This window comes from Pelmatolapia mariae, linkage group LG23 (genome assembly GCF_036321145.2).
Source record: "Pelmatolapia mariae isolate MD_Pm_ZW linkage group LG23, Pm_UMD_F_2, whole genome shotgun sequence".
Taxonomy (NCBI): Eukaryota; Metazoa; Chordata; class Actinopteri; order Cichliformes; family Cichlidae; genus Pelmatolapia; species Pelmatolapia mariae.
In genome coordinates, this window is record NC_086246.1 from 10,527,099 (window position 1) to 10,547,119 (window position 20,021).

At 40.0% G+C, this 20,021-nt stretch overlaps 2 protein-coding genes across 3 annotated transcripts in view; both read left to right on the forward strand.

Moving 5' to 3' along the window:
* Positions 1 to 7,009, forward strand: part of LOC134620527 (collagen alpha-1(XXVIII) chain-like) — a 37,488-nt gene extending 30,479 nt beyond the window's left edge. Inside the window, exons 33-36 of the mRNA XM_063466730.1 lie at positions 3,114 to 3,400; positions 3,485 to 3,659; positions 6,097 to 6,291; positions 6,453 to 7,009. Coding sequence (XP_063322800.1) covers positions 3,114 to 3,400; positions 3,485 to 3,659; positions 6,097 to 6,291; positions 6,453 to 6,460 — 665 coding nt within the window. The 3' untranslated portion in view covers positions 6,461 to 7,009. The remainder of the gene's footprint in view (positions 1 to 3,113; positions 3,401 to 3,484; positions 3,660 to 6,096; positions 6,292 to 6,452) is intronic.
* A 3,930-nt stretch (positions 7,010 to 10,939) lies between these two features.
* On the forward strand, positions 10,940 to 18,070 carry LOC134620659 (kelch-like protein 41b). 2 transcript variants are annotated; one of them, XM_063466917.1, is made up of 6 exons: positions 10,940 to 12,052; positions 12,964 to 13,125; positions 13,521 to 13,624; positions 15,601 to 15,786; positions 17,710 to 17,856; positions 17,959 to 18,070. In XM_063466917.1, the coding sequence occupies exons 1-6, from the start codon at positions 10,940 to 10,942 to the stop codon at positions 18,068 to 18,070; spliced, it is 1,824 nt and encodes a 607-aa protein (XP_063322987.1). The 2 variants fall into 2 exon arrangements, with proteins under 2 accessions (XP_063322987.1, XP_063322986.1); XM_063466916.1 differs by having other exon boundaries at positions 12,964 to 13,121; positions 13,517 to 13,624.
* Positions 18,071 to 20,021: the final 1,951 nt, after the last annotated feature.

The window sequence follows — 20,021 nt, forward strand, 5'->3', positions numbered from 1 at the left end:
TAGTACTACTACTGATCTGAAATCACACAAAGAACTTAAAATCCTAGCAGTATTTTTTACTGTAAAAAAAACCACAGACATGTTGAGTAAATTTTTATAACTTGAAATGCAAATATAAATTGTACATTTTGTAAACATATACAACTATTTATCTAAAAATGCAGGCAATACACCTGCCGTTTTTTCATTTTGTACAACCATTTAAAAATATTACTAAAACTACAATGAGAGAACAATCAGGTTTCGCAATAAGATCCCCCACAAATGATGTGTGCCTGTAAAAAAGAAGTTTGTCCACCAAAAGACAGAACAGCACAGGGATAAACCTGCAGGCCTGACAACAGGAGGTGTATCACTCCGCTGGTTTTCTACTTAGTGACAGTGTTTACGTTGCAAATGTGCCTTAGTGACATTCATTAGTGCCCTCACTGAAACACAAAACAAAACGACTACACAACAGAACAGCTACAATAGACAACACAATACACTAAGTATACACTCCACACTAAACGTCACAAATCTCCCACATCTAAAAACTCTCTCTCTCTCTCACTCGCTCGCTCTGTCTCGCTGCCGTTACCGTCACTCCCCAAACTTTTCCCTCTTCCTAAGCAACCAAATCCCACATGTTGACTTTTTTTTTTAATTGGTCGACCTGGTACATTTATCCACCGATAGGAAAGAGGTGGCTTTTTTTCCCTTTCTTTACTTTTCTTTAGAAAATGCTTAAAACACACACACGCACACACACACGTGATGACAGTATTTAGAAAAAAGCGTGACTTATATATATTATCATACCTCTGGATTTACTGGCCTGTAATTAAAATTTAAAAACTTTAAAGTCTGAACTTTCAGTGTGAGCTCAAATAGAGACTCAGCGTGGCTGCAGCTTGTTGCTATGTCAGCTTAAAATAGTCATGTGATTTGGAGGTGCAGCGTGTCCGTGGACCACAGAGGGTTAATAACACTCACCTTCCTTCCATTTCCAGAGTGTAATCTGAAATTCCCATGGTGTTGTTCAAAATGTGCTCTGGCACAATCATAAGCATCGCTTGCTACTGAAAACAAGAAAAAAGCCGTCCTGCTATGGGCTGAACCATTTGTTAATGGTGGAGGGGGGGGGAACACTATGCAATATATTCAGTTTTAGCATTTATATTCACTGTTGACTGTAACTACGCTCAAACTGTTAATGTTATCTTATTTTAATAAACAACACTGTCATATGCAAAACTGGGGTGGCACTTGGGGTGGCAAGGGATCATTTTAGGGTGGCACTTGCCACCCCATGCCACCCTTCTAGATCTGCCCCTGCCCACACAACAAAGTAAAGCTATTTTTCGGCTACGAGCCCGACACGGAACCCGCCGTATTAGTCAGAGGTCCCTTTACTACGGTTCGGAGCCGCAGACCTTCAGTAATAGTAATAAATCACACAGCAATAGTACATTCACGTAGTTGTAAAAAGCATGATAATATATTAAGTAATCCAAAGTATTCAGAATACGTTACTCTCATTGAGTAACATAACAGAATACGTTACAGAATACATTTTGGGGCATGTATTCTGTAATCTATAATGGAATACATTTTAAAAGTAACCTTCCCAACACTGCATGCTCCTGCATTACTGCAATACATCTAACCATGGCTGCAGTGCAGCTGCATAAACTACTTGAGTGAGAACCAAAATAAAGTCCAATTTTGTTTTGCTTCTTGCTCCTGAGATGTCTGTCAAGCTGAAAGGTTACTCATTGAATAATTTCAGTACCAAAGCACCCTTGCAGAAAACAGAAAGTGTGAAATGCCTTGTTTGGTAAAAAGAAGCGCCACCTGGTGGATAAATATAAAAATCAAAAATTGAAGGCGCGTAGTCCAAAAAATAAAATCTTAACATAAAGGAATGAATGAGTTGATGTCAAGATAAATGTGGGATCCAAAATTGTATTTTCAGTGATTTTAAATGTGGCGTTTTTGTGTAGTTTAGCCATTTTAAGCTACTTTAAGGAACTGAGACAAGAATTCTAAAATTAAAATAAAATAATATCCTCTGGCAAATTAGCTGTATTCATTCAGCACAGCCAAAATAGCATGAAAAAAAAACCCGTAATGGCACAAAATGTCCCCAGGATCACCTTAGGGATGTCGTATTGTGAGTTGCCTGGTGATTCCCGCCTCTAGTGAACCAATTTTTTTAAAATAGATTTTTCCATTTTTATATGGATCCATTTATATTTTAAGAGTGAAGTGCTTGTGCGCCTTGAAATCTACAATTTTGTGTTATATTATTAAAAAATCATATGTTAACTTATATCTTATACAAGCTATTTTAGACACCTATTTGGCTCACGTTTATGTGCCCTATAGTTACATTTACTTTTTTTTTAACAATGCACCAAGTCTAACTACAGATATGCAAGTCACATATACTCATTATTATTTAATCTAGGCAGAATAACTTCATAGTGGTTTCAAATCTCATTAGTGTTCTGATCTTCCACTGTTAGTTGGTTAGTTTGTGGTTAGCCCTACTGTCTATGGCAATCCATAATTTAGCATTCTGTATTGATGTGAGTGACAATTTGAAGAAATAATGGATTATGCAGAAACAATGTATCTCATTGCTACAACTGTCACACTTTCAGCAAAATGTATCTTCAATAACACTTCTGAAGAGCTTAACCTAAACCAGCCAGCTACTGTACTTTTGCACACTTAGCCAGTTCGGTTTCACTGTAGCTTTACTATTGTAGCACGTTACTGGAGCAAAAGTAGGCATTATTATAATGAATGTAGTGTGTTCACAAACCGGAATCTGCTAATCAGCAGAAGGCTTTATAAAGGCATGGGTGATAGGAATGTTTATTTTTCAAGTTTTATCTGTTACTGGCACTAAATGAAGTATATTAGTATTCCACCTCTGCATATGACCTGTATGTTTGTTTGTGTACCAAATTAATGCAAAGCCATCTGATAGTTTTTGAGAAATTTAACAGAAAATAATTCCTAAAAATATCTTTTAGGCTATGTCTGGGGAGCGAATAGTGACAAAACAGTAATTAGGTAAATACTTTTTCCTAGTTCCTAACTTCTGTGTCTTTGTGTCACAGCCCTCGAATCCAAGCTGGTCAGCCAGTTCTGTGAAGATGAGAATGGAGCCCTAATATATAACAGAATAACTAATGGCTACAACGGCTATGGAAACAATGGTTATAATGGGAACAAAAATTTAATCAATGGAAAGTATGCTACTGGTGGCTATGGGTACAGGCCTGTGACCCAACCGGAAATAGAGAATGGACGCCAGACTGGTATCAACACTGGTACCAGCACACACAGCCATGGAGGAACGATAGAGACCACCCAGCATGAGATTAAAGGATCCAACAGAGTACATGTATGAAAACAAGAATACATCTTTATATGTGCATTACACACATTTATTATTCTAACAACTGGTTTCTGGTTTTTTCCTCAACAGGAAGGAGGGGTGCAGCGTGGGGACACATTTACCCACAGCACCTCAGACAAACATCTCTCTCCATCCAGGGAACACTCTTCATCGTCATCATCATCTTCATCCACAAGCATAAGTACAACATCCTCCGGTGTTTCTGTACAGTATGTACCTGTACCAAGGCCAGTTCTTCCCAAAGGTATATGAAGTCCAATACTCTGCTCTACTTTTCTGCCTTTCTTATGAGCAAAATTATTTTTATTACAGAGATCCAAAATAAATAAATTCCCTCACTGCAAAGACATACCATGAGCAAAAATTCAGTTAGGACCTCAATATTTAAAAGACAATACACATACTATGTGTATCTGCCCTCACATACATATGAACTCGATTGATATCCCATCCATAAACAATAGGGTTTAATATGACATTCAATTCAGTTTTATTTATACAACGCCAAATCACAACAACAGTCGCCTCAAGGTAGACCCTACAATAATACATGCAGAGAAAAACCCAACAATCATGTGCTCCCCTATGAGCAAGTGATTTGGCGACAGTGGGAAGGAAAAACTCCCTTTTAACAGGAAGAAACCTCCAGTAGAACCAGGCTCAGGGAGGGGCGGCCAGCTGCCACGACCGATTGGGGTGAGAGAAGGAAGACAGGATAAAAGACATTGGCCAAACCTTTGCAGCTGTTTCAACTCTTCTGGAAAAGTCCAATAAAGTGCGACTCTCAGTGTGACTGTGGCCCAAGGTGTTACAATCAATGCAGTATATTTACAAGGTTAAATAGAGCTAAAGGTTAGCAATAAATTAGCTAGTTGACATGTTAAAATGATATGTCACGCTATAACTAAACTATTTTTTTCCTAAATGTACAATATCCTTAATTAAGGACACGAGAGGAGGATAATACTTTATTTATTACATAATAGGGAAATTCTTTATCTTTTAATAACTTTGGACTAATGGCAGCTTTCAGAGTTACTTAAACTAGGCCAATGGACCTAAAATGATACGCCACCTCATGGCCACAGTATTTTTTTGTGACATGAATATTTTTTGTAACAACCTGCAAACAGATGTTAATGTCAACAACTGAAGTGAATAATGGCACAGAAAATTAGTTACGATATCAGATAATTACTGAAATCCAAACCTCTGCCTTCAGTGTGGAGGTGGTACATTTCAGTATATGCAGTGTTGGGGAGTAACGGAATACATGTACCGCCGTTACGTATTTAGAATACAAAATATGAGTAACTGTATTCCGTTACAGTTACCGTTTAAAAAGGTGGTATTCAGAATACAGTTACTTTGTTGAAATAAATGGATTACACGGCGGTACTTTCCTGATTCATATTCTCGCAGGTCAGGACTGTTTGGGTTTGTTTGACAGCTACGCTCTGTTGTTCCAGGCGGCAGCGTTACGGTTGCCATGGTTACAGGGTGACGCGCTCTCTCGCTGCATGTTTCCTGGGTGAGAGAGCGCTTTTTTGTTGTTGTTGTGCTAAGCTAAAAGGCAGAATGCTACAGGCATGGCCCTAAAGAATGTAGCCTCATGGGCAGTGTAGTCCGTGCTGCAGCGAGAATGGACTGCCATACACGTTATGTGTCTGTGAGCGAGGGAGGGAGAGAAAGGAAAGTCCGAGCTGTCACGGAGCAAAAACGGGAGCTGGAAGCATGTAAATATAATAATAACCACTGCAGCCAAGAAGAGTGCCTGACGAGCCCAGTTGTAAGTAAGCTATTAAGACTCAACTGTACACTGTGTTCGTGTTTTCCTCCGGAAAAAATAAGTTCCGTTGGAGCAGCCTTTCAACGCCTCTCTTTGTCTCTGGCAAGCAAAGTTGACCCAGACAACAAAGTAAAGCTATTTTTCGGCTACCAGCCCGACACGGAACCCACCGTATTAGCCAGATGTCCCTTTACTACGGTTCGGAGCCGCGGACCTTCAGTAACAGTAATAAATCACAGCAATAGTACATTCACGTAGTTGTAAACAACATGATAATATATTAAGTAATCCAAAGTATTCAGAATACGTTACTCTCATTGAGTAACGTAACGGAATACGTTACAGAATACATTTTGGGGCATGTATTCAGTATTCTGTAATGGAATACATTTTAAAAGTAACCTTCCCAACACTGAGTATATGACACTAGGTGTCAGCCAAATAATAATCCGTTCATGTTTAAATGTTTTCTGTGTTTTGCACCCTGTTATATTTTTGTCTGTATAGTGCTGATAGCAGTATAGTATAGTGCTGATAAGGGATAGTGACACTGGGGCATTAAGCGAATAGTCAGCCATCTCAGTTTTGAGATGGCTGCAAATGTGGTGTGATGACACCTGATGGAGTAGATGAAGCTCCATTGGAGTTCCAGTCCAGTGTGCTTTGAGTACAGGCAGCAGAAAGGGAGCAGCTTTCGTTGATGTGGCCTTTCTGCTGTGTGCGCAGCAAGGTGAAGAACAGGGAAGCCAATTATTTTTGATGCAGTGTGGCTGATTTTGTGGAATCTGCTATTTTCTGACAGCATGGTGAAGAAACAGAGCAGAAAGGGCCACTCTGAGGTTAGATTAGGTGGAAACGAGTTCTCTCATTCATATGACATCTTCTCCTGCAGAGACTGTCCCCTTGGACCCCCGCTGTGGCTTGGTTCTGGACCAAGGCACGTGCAGGGACTACAGCATCCGCTGGTACTATGACAAGCAAGCAAACGCGTGCGCCCAGTTCTGGTACGGAGGCTGCAATGGCAACAAAAATCGATTTGACACAGAGGAGGAGTGCAAGAGGACATGTGTGGAAGTCAGATCAACCGGTATGCTCTCATGATTGATGTCAGCCATATTTTTGTCTTTTATGTCTTTCACACCTTGCTGCTTTATTTGCCTTTTTCATGACTGAAATATTGAGGCTTTGACACTCTGCTTCGATCCAAATGTTTGGGAGTATTGACTTCCTCATATATTTTTTTTCCAGGTGGCTGAGTGAGGGCATCTGTCACACATCTGCCTGCATTTCAAGGAGGGGCAGCTATGACCAGCCATTTTTCACAGGGTTATGTGAAGTTTTAGCATAATTCTCAGGCATATACATGTACACTGATGTTCTGTATCATCTCCACATTTTTGCCTCCTCCTCCAGGATCTCTTGTAATTACAGTGAAAAAAAGGAACGTAGCATGGATAGATAGGGCAGGAGATCATCCGTCTTCTCTCAGGAATACAGATGAGGGCTGGTTCGTAGCGTGTTAGGAGTTCCAGAGGACTTGACATACCCACAGATCATTTTTTTCATACAAAGCCTGAGTGCTGCAAACGTGTTGAAAAGATGGACTATAACTAATAATATAACTCCAGTGCTTCATGACTTGCCATATAGATTTAATTTCCTTACTCAATCACTCTGAGGTCTATTAGTGCATATTCACAAAAAACTAAAAACACACAGTAGAGATGAAGCTTCTCATCCCTTGTATCAATCAAATATAGTTTTTTTTCTTTTCATATATATATATGATTCCTAACTTTATGGAATCTTTTTGAGCATTTGAATGTGTTTTTTCTTAGATTTACTGAATGAAAAATGTTTACACTGTTTCACTTCACAAACTGTAACAATAATGGAAATACATGCATACATGTGTACTCACACACACTGCCCTCTACTGGGTAACAAGTGTTAATGTCAGAACTGACGTCTGCTGTATGAGCAGAAAACCTACTGTTGAACACCCCGTCTTTGTTGCTAGGCTATACTGACTGCATTCATACATACTGTACTAAGTGCTACATGGTCATCATTTAATATCAAACATTTTTGATAAATCAGTTCTAAAGTAATATGTGTAAAATGCACCAACGTTACTGTATGAACATGATTTGGAGTATGGGGGTATTTTTTCTAAAATAAAGCTGACTTTTATTCTTTTCCAATGTCTATATTTTATTTAAGCCTTCCTAAAAATCCCAAAATCGATCATATAAAAAGTGTCCTAACATCGGCATTTGTAGTATTTATTAATATTATTAGGAGAAACATTTTGACTGAGGATGTTTAAAGTTTGGAACATGTTTCATGTTATCAGTGTGTCGATTCAACGGTTCATCAAGGCTCATAATAAAACCAAATTGCTTTTAGCGTAGCAGTTCATGGTTCTTGATGGTTAATGGTTCAGATATGAACATTAACATAGGCTTTCATAGACTGAATATAAAAGATGGAACGCTCTGTGACTATTTTCATGATGACTTCATGAGCTCCATCAATTATATTAAGTCACATTAAACACAACATGAATTATTTTTGTAAATAGTGGTCAGCATTGGTCAGAAAGGAGAGTAAATCAGGTAATGTACCACGAGTGGGTGATGTCCCTTGGTTTCACAGTCAAATCATCTCCACAGTTGGGATGCCTACTTTGAAAAGGGTAAAACTTTGTTCGTGATCACTGCTGGCTCTATTATTACCGCAGCCCTGTAACCATTTATATTTGTGTTGAAAAACACCAGAATCTGGGCAATGTTCTTCTGACGATACGTGATCTTAGGGAAAAAACCTCTGCATTGGCACTGGTACAGAATATAAATAGCTTCCTGTTTAAACTTCTTCTAAGTGATTGCTAAGGGTTTGTCATCTTTCCAAGCTGTTGCAACATTCTCCTCTCTGTAATCTGTTATATATTGAAATGCCAGTACACTCATGTCTTCAACCTGGGCATGCTTTGTGTGCCAGGTTACAAAGACTGGGTGGTGGGTGACCGACCGAAACAACTCCATCTTTTATAAAACAAGTAAGCACCCAACGAGAATAAGGGGACAGTCAGAGTAAAATATAATTTAATTTTGATCCACTTTCCCCAACAGTAATTCTTATACAGTCCCTTAATACCCTGGACAAATGGCTACTTAAATGTGATTTCAATATGGTGTAAGTTTGCATAATTAACCTCCTGTGGCTTTAGGGAAGTGGCAGAGTCAGCTCTATCCTTCTCCTTAAATTACATTAGACACTCCTCGACAAGTGGCATAGTGTGATCTATCTTTAGCGCTGCCCACGGGAGAAATGTTACCTAACTCTACACACTCCTCACTTTATCAGGCAACAGGAATAAGACTCATATTGATTCAGACGCAGCAGTAATTACCTTTTTTAATTGGCATTTTAACATCTTGTAGTAACTTCTGCGGTGTGACCATCCATTCATTCAAGACCAAGGAAATCAAATAAATGTTTTCATTTTAAAATCATCTTGGTGAATGGAAGAGTGTTTTAAAAGGTTCAGTAGCGGAGTGCCACACACACATGCTGACACAAACCAACAGCCATCAAGGAAAGTGCTGAATAATGCTGATTGGTGGAAAGAAGTTCTTCTAGAGACAATTTTTGCTGTCATCATGCAAACTTCACTCATATCAATAGATTCCTGCTCATGTGAGTAATTTACAAGAACTTGCCACATTAGCTTATTATTATCCTGAATTTTTTGTGTTTTCTGTAAAGTGCACAAACACACTTTACAAATGGCCCATTTGTGGTGGAGTATCAGTCTGCTGTAATCCATTAGCATTTGATTTCCATAAATTGATTTTGAATTTCATTTCTTTTCATTTCTCGTCAATATTTTTCTGTTTGACTTCGAGCTCAGATATTAGCATAAATATAAATGTTAATATTGTCAGTTAAAGTGAATTGTTGATGCTATCTCCATCCATCCATCTTCTTCCGCTTATCCAGGGCCGGGTCGCGCGGGCAGCAGCCTAAGCAGAGAAGCCCAGACCTCCCTCTCCCCAGCTACCTCCTCCAGGTTGTCTGGGGGAACACCAAGAGGCATATAATCTCTCCAGCATGTCCTGGTTCTGCCCCGGGGCCTCTTCCCGGTGGGACATGACACCTCACCCAGGAGGTGTCCAGGAGGCATCCTCGTCAGATGCCCGAACCACCTCAACTGGCTCCTTTTGATGTGGAGGAGTAGTGAGTCTACTCTGAGCCCCTCCCAGATAGCTGAACTTCCCAGCCACTCTTCAGAGGAAGCCCATTTGTGCTGCTTGCCAGGCATAGCCCGAAAAAGGGACATGTGCAGGGGTGGTAATAAGTGGTCCGCAGGTGCTCATGCGCTGTCAAAATAAAAAACGCGCACCAGATAAGAAGTTGCAATGTCAGAAGGAGTCTGAACCGCAAAAGAAGCACTTCTGACATTTCTTTGGAGGTGGAGGAACACCAAAGTAATTGCTTAAAAGAGCTTGCTTCTTCAACATCTTTAAGTGTTCTAAACAAATGTCTGTCCTCCTCCAGAAAATTTAATGTACGCAAATGTGCGTTGCAACTTCTTATCTGGTGCGCGTCTTTTATTTTGACAGCGCACCTGCAGACCACTTATGTGCACCCCTGGACATGGGCCCATCTTCCTGCAGGCCCACCACCCGCAGGAGGCACCGTAGGGGTCGGGTGCATTGTGAGCGGTGGCCAGGAGTGGAGGCCCTGGCGGTCCGATCCCTGGCTACCAAGACTTGATGCAATACTATGATGTTAAAATACATCAAACAGAAAAAACTACTCACAGTTACACACAGGTGGTGTTCATTTGGAACGAAGACCACCTGAAAGTTCTTGTGTGAGTATTTTGTATTTGTTTGCACTCTTCACTATCTCATTTCATAAGCCTAAAAAAACCACTGATTATTTGTTGGTTCCTGAGTTCAGCTTTGATGATGAATTATTTTTTTGGCTTTTCTTTTATTATCATAGGTTGATGATTTAGGCTACTTTTTTACTATGATAAAACAAGAACTTAAGAAGGATGGTATCATAACGTTGGGGGAATCTTTTGGTCCTAGGTTCAGATGTGCCACAATTTAAAACTGACTTTATATTATCTGCAAAATCTAATATCAATAACATAATGCGAAGCAATGGAAATTGGAGTATGTTTCAGTACAAAAGCACATCAGTGGCTATAATTATCTGAAAATGTAAATGCAAAAAAACTCAATAAGCCAGTGAACAATATGTCCAACTTCAAGAGGGTGCACTTATTTTGAATATGACAGCGATTGCTGTAAATATCTCCTAAGACTCCAGCTTAAGGAAAGCTATTTGTAGGATGTGACCACATTGTCTCCACTGTTACCTACCCTGTGACACTCTGGGAGCTGAATCATGGTGGCATATCCCCAGACAGAGCAGCCAGTTGCTTCTTTCAGTCTATGGCAGCAGCTGCTCAACGCTGGCCTGTGGTGCACTGTGATTTGGCCCAGTTAAATTCCATAGAAACTGAACCATTCAGGGGGGCAGAGGGAACTATATTTAGAGTGGGACAGGATTAAATTGCAGGGTCTTCACACAGGGAACCTTTTCTTTGCTCTGCCTTTTCCAGCCAGCACTGACTGCCAAGAGGACCTGTGGCCACTGTCTCTTTTCTCTCTCCACCAACTCCTTTGTTCTCCTACTGTTTACCTCCTGACACCATGGACCCCAACGCCATCAAGGAGGAGCTGCGCCTGTTTCAGAGCACCCTGCTCCAGGACGGCCTGAAAGAGCTTTTGAATGAGAACAAGTTTGTGGACTGTCACCTGAAGGTAGGCGATCGTAGCTTTCCCTGCCATCGGCTGATCATGGCTGCCTGCAGCCCTTACTTCAGGGAAATATTCTTTACTGAAGATGGGAAGGAGGTGGAGAACACCAAAGAGGTGGTCCTTGAGGATGTTAACCCTTCCATCCTGGACATGATTATTCAGTACCTCTACTCAGCTGAAATTGATCTCACCGATGACAACGTTCAGGATATAATTGCTGTGGCAAACAGGTTTCAGATCCCTTCTGTCTTCACAGTGTGTGTCAACTACCTTCAGAAGAAGCTGTCCTTGGGTAACTGCTTGGCCATCTTTAGGATGGGCCTGGTGCTCAGCTGTCCCAGGCTCGCCATCGCAGCACGCAACTACATTGCTGACCGCTTTGAACTCCTTTATAAGGAAGAGGAATTCCTAAAACTCGCAGCCCATGAACTGTTTGCCATTATTGGTGGAGACTCGTTGAATGTTGAGAGAGAGGAACTGGTTTTCGAAGCCGTCATGGCCTGGGTCCGCCATGACAGGGAGAAACGCCTCAAGGTCCTGAAGGATGCTTTCAACTGTATCCGGTTCCGCCTCCTGCCTGAGAAATACTTCAAAGAGAGAGTAGAGACTGAAGAGATTATCAAAGCTGACCCAGAGCTTCAGAAGATGATTCAGGTCATCAGGGATGCTTTCAAGGGCAAACTGCCAGAGAAGCCCAAGAAGAATGAGGGAGAGGAGGGGGCCAGCAAGGAAGGAGGTGAAGAGGAGGACAGTCCATTCCCTGGATTCCTGAATGATAATCGCAGACACGGCATGTATGCTCGTGACTTCATCCTGATGATCAATGACACGGCAGCAGTGGGATATGACGTCAGTGAGAACGAGTGCTTCCTGGCAGCCATGTCCGAGCAGGTGCCACGTAACCACGTTAGCCTGGTGACAAAGAAGAACCAGCTATACATCATTGGAGGACTCTTTGTCGACGAGGAAAACAAGGATGTTCCTCTGCAATGTTATGCATATTTGGTGAGGAGGTTTTCTTTTCATTTGACATTATCGTTTCTCTCTAGTAGGCGATCTCCTATTTGGAAAGGAAAAATGTATATTTCCTGATTGGTCATGAGTCGTTGCAGGAGGTCGCTGGCTGCTGCTGGGTGAAATCACTCAAAAAGAGGGTATTGCACCAAAGCTAGCTAATTACTAAGAGGTAGAGAAACTTGAAAAAGTGTGACATGAACCAGAAACTGAGGATATTCCCTATTTGAAGTAAAATGTGTTCCTCATCCTGAAACTAAGACACTTTGAAAACAGCAAACAGTCTCATTTTTTGCAAGAAGCAAGAAGCTTAGAGGCAGGGAAAAAGTCTGTTTTTTTAAACTAAATGTTTATATCAACAGTACAGAAATACAGTATAAATCTGATTCAGTATCACTGGGTTATATTGTGTTACATAGTTAGCTTTAGATGTTATGGTGGTTGTGAAACTTTTAAAATTTAAATGATAGCTGGTCTAGCACTAGTTTTCAAGTTCAGTGGATAAAAGAAACAGTAGTATCAGTTAACCTAAACCATCTTGTGGGATTTTATTTTAATTCCTTATTCAAACTATAAATAAACTAGAGGGAAAATATAAGCGAAAGTTATTTTTTTAGCATGTGATAACAAAAAAGGCTGCAACATAGTTCTATCTGAATTCTCTTTCCAATAAAAGATGAATTACATTCCCCAAGTTATCCATCAGGTCTAAGCAATATACACAATTAAGAATGTGATAGAGGCCTTGAACTGCTCTATCTTACAGCATAATCAATATGCGGATATCATGGAGCATAACAAGCAGATTCATGAGGTGAAAAAGACAAAGAGCTAATGGGTGCTAAAAGTATGCTTTCTCCACTCTTGTGAGTTATAGTTTTGTTTTTTTTCCTCCTCCATAGTTGGATCCGTTCAGCTCAGACTGGATCGCGCTGCCCCCAATGCCTTCACCAAGATGTCTCTTTAACATCGGAGAGAGCGAGAACCTGCTGTTTGCTGTGGCTGGAAAAGACCTCCAGTCCAATGAATCATTGGATAGCGTGATGTGCTATGATACTGAGTCAGTGGTATTTCTTTGTTTTGATCCCTACTTCCCCCATTTCTCATTAAACATCTCACATTTGATCATTTTTAGGTGATAATTAACCAAGGAGATTTAATTGCATTTCTTTGTTTTAACTAAGGATTTTCTGGTGTTGAATTTAATTAATTAATTATGGTAAATCTGAAGTTGTTGATCAGCTCTGGCTGTTTTGATTTCTTTTTTTTTTTTAGCAATTGAATAGTATTTTTTATTTCTTGCATTCATTTGTGGGCCATTTAAGTTATTGACATTACTCATACATATAACTTTTTAAAAAAAAATAAAATCCCAAACAAATTAGAAGCAATGAATTCAAGGGAAGAGAATAACACTTAATCAGCTCAGTTGCTTACATTTGTCACATTCTTCAGGAAGATGAGGTGGAGTGAGACCAAAAAGCTTCCCCTCAAGATCCACGGCCATGCAGTTGTCTCCCACAAAGGGCTGGTCTATAGCATTGGAGGAAAGATGGATGACAAGTGAGTAAAGGACCTTTTGTATGTTTGTATGTTTCTTGTTCTTATACTTTAGACTGGAAACTTTCCGACCCAACACACTGTGTTTCCATTTGGTTTGAGCTTTTTATCAAGCACACAGTAATACTTTTCCCGGCTCGGCACACATGGCAGCCAACTTCCAGTCAGCTGCACACCCCTCCCCCTCTGGTCTCCAACATCACTGAAAAAGGGAAATCCTTGTCAGCACAATGACATCCACCTGTCGCTCCAACCTCCCTGGCACCACCCCTCCCCTGTAGCTGGATAATGATAATGACAATAAGAACAAGCAATAAGAGTGAAATAATAAATACACAGAATATACAGTATATACAGTTTTAAAATTACACGGTTTTAAAATTAAAGTGACTGAAAGGTGAATAAATAACTGTAAGTGACTAAAAGTGAATAAAGTGTTGGTAGTATCAGAAAAGTGTAGTTTATGTTTATGGGTGTGGGAAATGGTCTTATCGGCTGGAGTTAAAAAGCAGAGTGGCTTTGGGGACAAAGGTGGCTCTCCTCCTCTCAGTCCTGCAGGAAATGCAGTGGAGGCATCGCCCAGAGGGGAGCCATTGAAATGCTGGGTGAAGAATGTGAGATGGGTGTCCCCACAGAGATAGTTGAACAAATGTGAGTGTGTAATCTAATATATGCTGCAATCATGGAAAATACCAGCCCTGTGCATCTCTTGTTACAGCCAGCATATGTTATTTTTCCTCTCTCTCTATGCCTGAGATAGAAGCCAGAGTTGGGAAGGGACACACTTTTTACAACAAAATGAACCTTAGGCTTTAAAACTGTAATAAGACATGCAGTCAGCTCTTGATTTCAGCTGTCAGTAAAACAGGCTACTGATTATCAAATGTAAACAGGTGTGCTCGACCTGGCTTAATTTAGCTAGGACTGAAGGGGGGGGAGTGTGAAGGGTATCACCAGAATGTCTCAATCAAGAGGAAAATAAGAGCAAGAGGTAAGGGTAAATGGCACTTTTCTACAGCATACTACATTAGCCCATTCACTCCAGCACTTTTCTCTACACACAACAGCTTGTTGTAACTAAAGTTACAGTTTTAAGTTACAACTTTAAACTTTAAATTCAGATCTTTAAAAAAAGATCGGTTAGTTTTGTAACCGCATAAGGATACTTTTTGGTCTAGCTGCTCCGTTTGCCCATTTAACAACATTTAACTGTTTCCAAAACTGACACAGCAAATGTTTAATTAGGAGGAAAATGGAATCATTGTTCAGACTTTCAGTCTTTTGATTAAGTAACAATGAATGTCAACCTAACATTGACTGCAATTAGTAAAGGTTTGTGAACCTTTACAAATTTTGTCCCTATGTCTTTAAGCGCTCCTTCTCAGAACACCTTCGTTTGTTATATAGATTACGTTTACTAGCTGCTTTTTGTGTCATTTCTCTTTTCTTTTCTTGTAGAATTTCTTCTTTTTTCCTTCTTGAGTTTCTTTTTAATCCATTTACTTCCTGTTCTGCTCTTTATCCATGTGAAGCTTTTCTTTCTTCAAATGTGTTCCTGTTGATTGGTGTTTACAGGCTGTGCCCTTTCAAATAAAGAAATCATGGATTTTTTTTAATGAAGACTTCATGTTGAAACACACTGTGAGTCCATTAGTCCAATTAGTTAAAAAAATAAATAAATTAATGAAGACATGAGGTTACATTTTTATGATCAATCATTTAAACATTGGCTTTAAGACTAAATTTCTTTGTGGGTAAACAAACATGTATCTTTCCTTATTTAAAAGCAATTGATTTAAATTATCATCATTTTGGAGCTGTGTATTTGTACAAAAAAGATGCTTAAAGCACCCATTAATTGCATCTATTTGTGTAGGTGACATCACCAAGTCAACACCAAAAATGAACAAAAAGGTTTGACAGCTTTTGATGCTGAAAGTCCCACAGCTGTATTCTTTCACATTCTTTCATCTTCACAGCAAAGCCCTCAACAAGATGTTTGTGTATAACCACAAACAGTCAGAGTGGAGGGAGCAGGCAGCCATGAAGACACCCAGAGCCATGTTTGGAGCAGTTGTCCACAATGGCAAGATCATAGTGGTTGGTGGAGTCAACGAGGAAGGCCTCACTGCCTCGTGTGAAGCCTATGACTTTGCAACGAACAAGTATGAATATGTTTGCAACTTTCCTTTTAAATGAGAACACTCACTGGTCACTTTATTAGGTACACCTATTCAGCAGTTTGTTAATGCATATATCTAATGAGCCAATCGCATGGCAGCAACTCAGTGCATCATGTAGGCCTGGTCAAGGCAGTCTGCTCAAGTTCAAACTGAGCATCGGAATGGGTAAGAAGGGTCATTTAATGGAGCAAGTCATGGTCTAAGGATTTTAGAAACGACTGAAATTTTCTACTGAAGTTTTTCCACACTATCATCTCTAGGGTTTCCCGGGAATGTTCTGAAAAAGTATCCGGTAAGCAGCAGCCCTCTTGTTCATGTTAGAGGTCAGAGATAAACAGACTGCTCAAGTCACCAGTCACAAGATCTTACTCCAGTGGACAGGGCTGGACTGGGACAAAAAAATCAGCCCTGGCATTTTTGGTCCAGGTGGCCAACCATCATTTCCTTATTATTATTATTTTTTTAAGAATATGTATATCTGTCAGGCATACACATATTATGCATTTTTTTATGTTTTTGTTTGATTATAGATATTGAAACAGGTTCTCATCAGGTACAGTTGTTTTTGGGTTATTTGTCAGTGCGCCCCAGGGTGGCTGTGGCTACAATGTAGCTTGCCATCACCAGTGTATGAATGTGTGTGTGACTGGGTGGATGACAGGTTGTGTCAAGCGCTTTGGGGTCCTTAGGGACTAGAAAGCGCTATACAAATACAGGCCATTTACCATTTACCATTTATTTCTTAGTTGCTACATTTTAGATATAAGCAGTGGCTCATGATGAAATAGCCATTTGCTCCCTTCCTAATTATGTCCCTCCATCTATCTTCTTATCATGTGAGTTTCATCTTCCTCCATCTCTTACTCACTTCTACACAGCTGGTGCAGCAGCAGCCTCCTGTAACTGTGACGCCTGGTTACTAGTTGCTGTTCACGGTGCAGCAGCGCCAACAGCAAATATGTTGTTAATTTGACCCAATTTGCTGCATCTATTTTTAAGTTTCTTTTTGTTATTTTCTCTCAGCTTTTCAGCTCCACCTTTTACTCACTTCTTCTACACTGAACTTCTTCCACAAGCTGCACCAGTGAATAGAGAAGGGAGGAGAGGGGAGGGGCTGATCGCATTTAAGAGATTTAATTGGGCAATACAGTGTCAGTAATAAAAATGAACCAATGGCCCCCCCTCAGTGCTTGCACAGCAGCGGCCTTTCAATCCATTGGCCCAAAATGCCAGATGACCAGTCCAGCCCTGCCAGTAGAGCACCTTTGGGATGTGGTAGAACAGGATGTTTTATTACACGTCACATTTAAAATCATCCCATATCCCCCAAGATGGCTAGAACGATCACAGAGCTCACTGGTTCTTCATGCTCATTGAGTCAAACCTTTCTCTAATAATTTTAGCTAGCTGGCTTCTCAGTGCGATTTATCTGCCCTAGCTAGTGCAGTATCTGGATAGGATTAAAAGGAGCATCAATACTAATAAAACATTTATAGATTTATCTTAGTGTGATTTATTTATTTGCAGCAGCAACCTCTATCAGGTTGATTTAGATTTGCTTTGGCGCTGTAGTTGCTATAGCTAACTGGAGCCTATTGGCTCAGATTAACAGTATTTAAGCTAGCTAGTTTAAACTCTGACATTAACATTTCTGCAATTAAGTGCAAAATATAAATACATTTAAGTTACAGGACTGGTTAATTTACTTGTTTATAACCAACAGAATTTTTCCGTTTAAAAAAAAAAAAATGTTGCATTCATTTGGCTTTGATAAACTACATTTCAGTTATCTGCCAAAAGAAAAGAGAAATACTGAAACTGGAAAAAATGACTGCAGTACAAACTACAACAACAGGGATAGCTTAGACTTATTTCCTACCTTCTCCTAATGTTGTGTCTCCTCAGGTGGGAGCCCTTCACAGAGTTTCCTCAGGAGAGAAGCTCTGTCAACCTAGTGAGCAATGGTGGCTCGCTTTACGCTGTGGGTGGCTTTGCTATGGTTCAGATGGAGAACAAGGAGGTGACTCCCACAGAGGTCACTGATGTCTGGCAGTAAGTCTTATTAAGTTAAGGGACCCAGATTTACAGGCTTTTATTTTTTATATTGCTACTTTGCTCGTTTGGGAAAAATGACTCAATTCTCGCTCTTGTTAGGTATGAGGAAGACAAGAAGCAGTGGAGCGGCATGCTGAGGGAGATGCGCTATGCTGCTGGATCCTCCTGTGTTTCTATGCGCCTCAATGCTGCAAAGATGCCTAAACTGTAGACAGAAGCAGTTTCTTCTTTCTTACACATCCCCACCATCAACACCTTCTGTCACCCTCTCCTCCTCAGGCGAGCTACCCCCTGGCCACCTAATCCTCTCTACTCAGATTTCTGTGCGTCGAGTTGATCTTTGACATTCATTTTTTTCTGAACTAAGATGATTTTTATCTCTACAATAAAACACTTGCTTCTGGACTGCGCCATCCCGACAGTGAATAGAAGTCACAATTTAGAGTAATTTCTATTCACTTTTCTAGCTTCCCTTTTGTAAAATAAACATTTGTAAACCTCAGCTTCTTTTACTGCTTTTAAGTGCGTGCGTGAGGGACATTACAGAGAACATCAGCATGTCCAGAGCAGCCAAGGGAAAAAAGACGTATATTTGTAGATGCAGATGCGTTATGCTTTGAGGTAATGTCAGGTGGAGACTTGACACTCAGCGTAATAACCTTTAAACACAGGACAAATATTAAGCATGACTGCGGTCAACACTGCACGCTCTAGCGATAGCAGCAGTCAAACATAATGTGAAAATTGTAGGCGTGTTTTTGCAGCTTACCCCGACAATGAGTGAAATATATTCACACTGCATGTTTTTATGTTTACATTATAAAGACTGACACAAAAGAAAGAGGAAATTGCACAAGGTTTCAGTGTGGTCTGTAGCTGATGACTACATGAGGTGGGAAGATGTGTTAAGGCGGCTGCAATCATTAATGCTTGAAGTGAATAATTAACAAAGACAAGCAACCTATTTATAAGTACTGAACTACAACGCTATGAAAAAGTACCCCCATCCCACTTCCTGATTTCTCTCCTTTTTTAAATTTTTGCTTGTTTTTCAGACTTACATGTTTGAGATCACACACACAAAGACAACCTGAGTAAATGCAAAATGCAGTTTTTAAATAGACATTTTATTAGAGAAAACAGGTAGCCAGACCTACCTAATCTTATGTGAAAAAGTAATTGCTGGTTTGGTACTACCTTTAACAACGAAAACTGGACCCAAGTATTTGTAATGACTGCCAATGAGTCTTTCACGTTGCTGTAGAGGAATTTAGGCCCATTCCTTTATGCACAATTGTTTTAATTCAACCACATTGGAGGGTTTTCATGCATTATAAGCCTATTTAAAATCATGCCAAAGTACCTTAAATGGATTTGAGCCCTGAATTTGACTAGGCCACTCTGAACCCTTAAATGTAGTTCCTTTTTTGAGCCATTCAGAGGTTGTCTTACTACTGCATAACACAAGTGTGATTGAGCTTCTGGGTATGAATTGAAGGCCAGACATTCTCCTTCAGGATTTTCTAGTGAAGTAGAGTCCATGAATTTCATAAGTGGAAAAAAATGGATGGATGAACAGATGGAACGTGTCCAGGTCCTGTCGTGAGGCAGCAAAGGAGCTGCATAGGTCAAATGCACTTGATTTAAAATCTTGTCTATTTCTAGCAGCACTTGTGAGCTCTTTGAGATGACTCGGAACAAAATGCTTTAATTGCCTCAGGATAGAAGTGCAGAAAACTCAGCCGTTGCGCTTTTGGAAATTGTCCTTATTCACACTTTGCTGCTCCTTTCTCCTGTTTTTATCCTCAGGTAAGTAGTGGTAGCAACATCAGGAAGAAGGAACACAAGAAGCCAAGTAGTCAAAAAAATAAAAACACATGTTAGAAAAGTAAAATAGTCTCAGAACCACTGTAAAATATAATATTAGTTTTTTGCTGGACATTACATTTGCTGGACAGAACTAATTATATTACTAGTTACTGATATTTGACTTCTAGAAAATGCTGCATTTTACTATGTGAGCAGCAGTTTGTTGATTACAGATGTGCACAACTGAAGCACAGTTCACAACATATAAGTTTTAGTGTGACACTTTTGATTGAAACTTACGGTCGAATTTGTAGAAAGTTAAAGTAAAATGGTAACACACTATAATAATTAAG

Coding starts and splice junctions, on each gene's coding strand:
- LOC134620659 (XM_063466917.1), top strand. CDS start 10,940: ATGGACCCCAACGCCATCAAGGAGGAGCTGCGCCTGTTTCAGAGCACC. Junction 13,625..15,600: donor GGAGGAAAGATGGATGACAA/GTGAGTAAAGGA, acceptor TCATCTTCACAG/CAAAGCCCTCAACAAGATGT. Junction 15,787..17,709: donor TATGACTTTGCAACGAACAA/GTATGAATATGT, acceptor GTGTCTCCTCAG/GTGGGAGCCCTTCACAGAGT.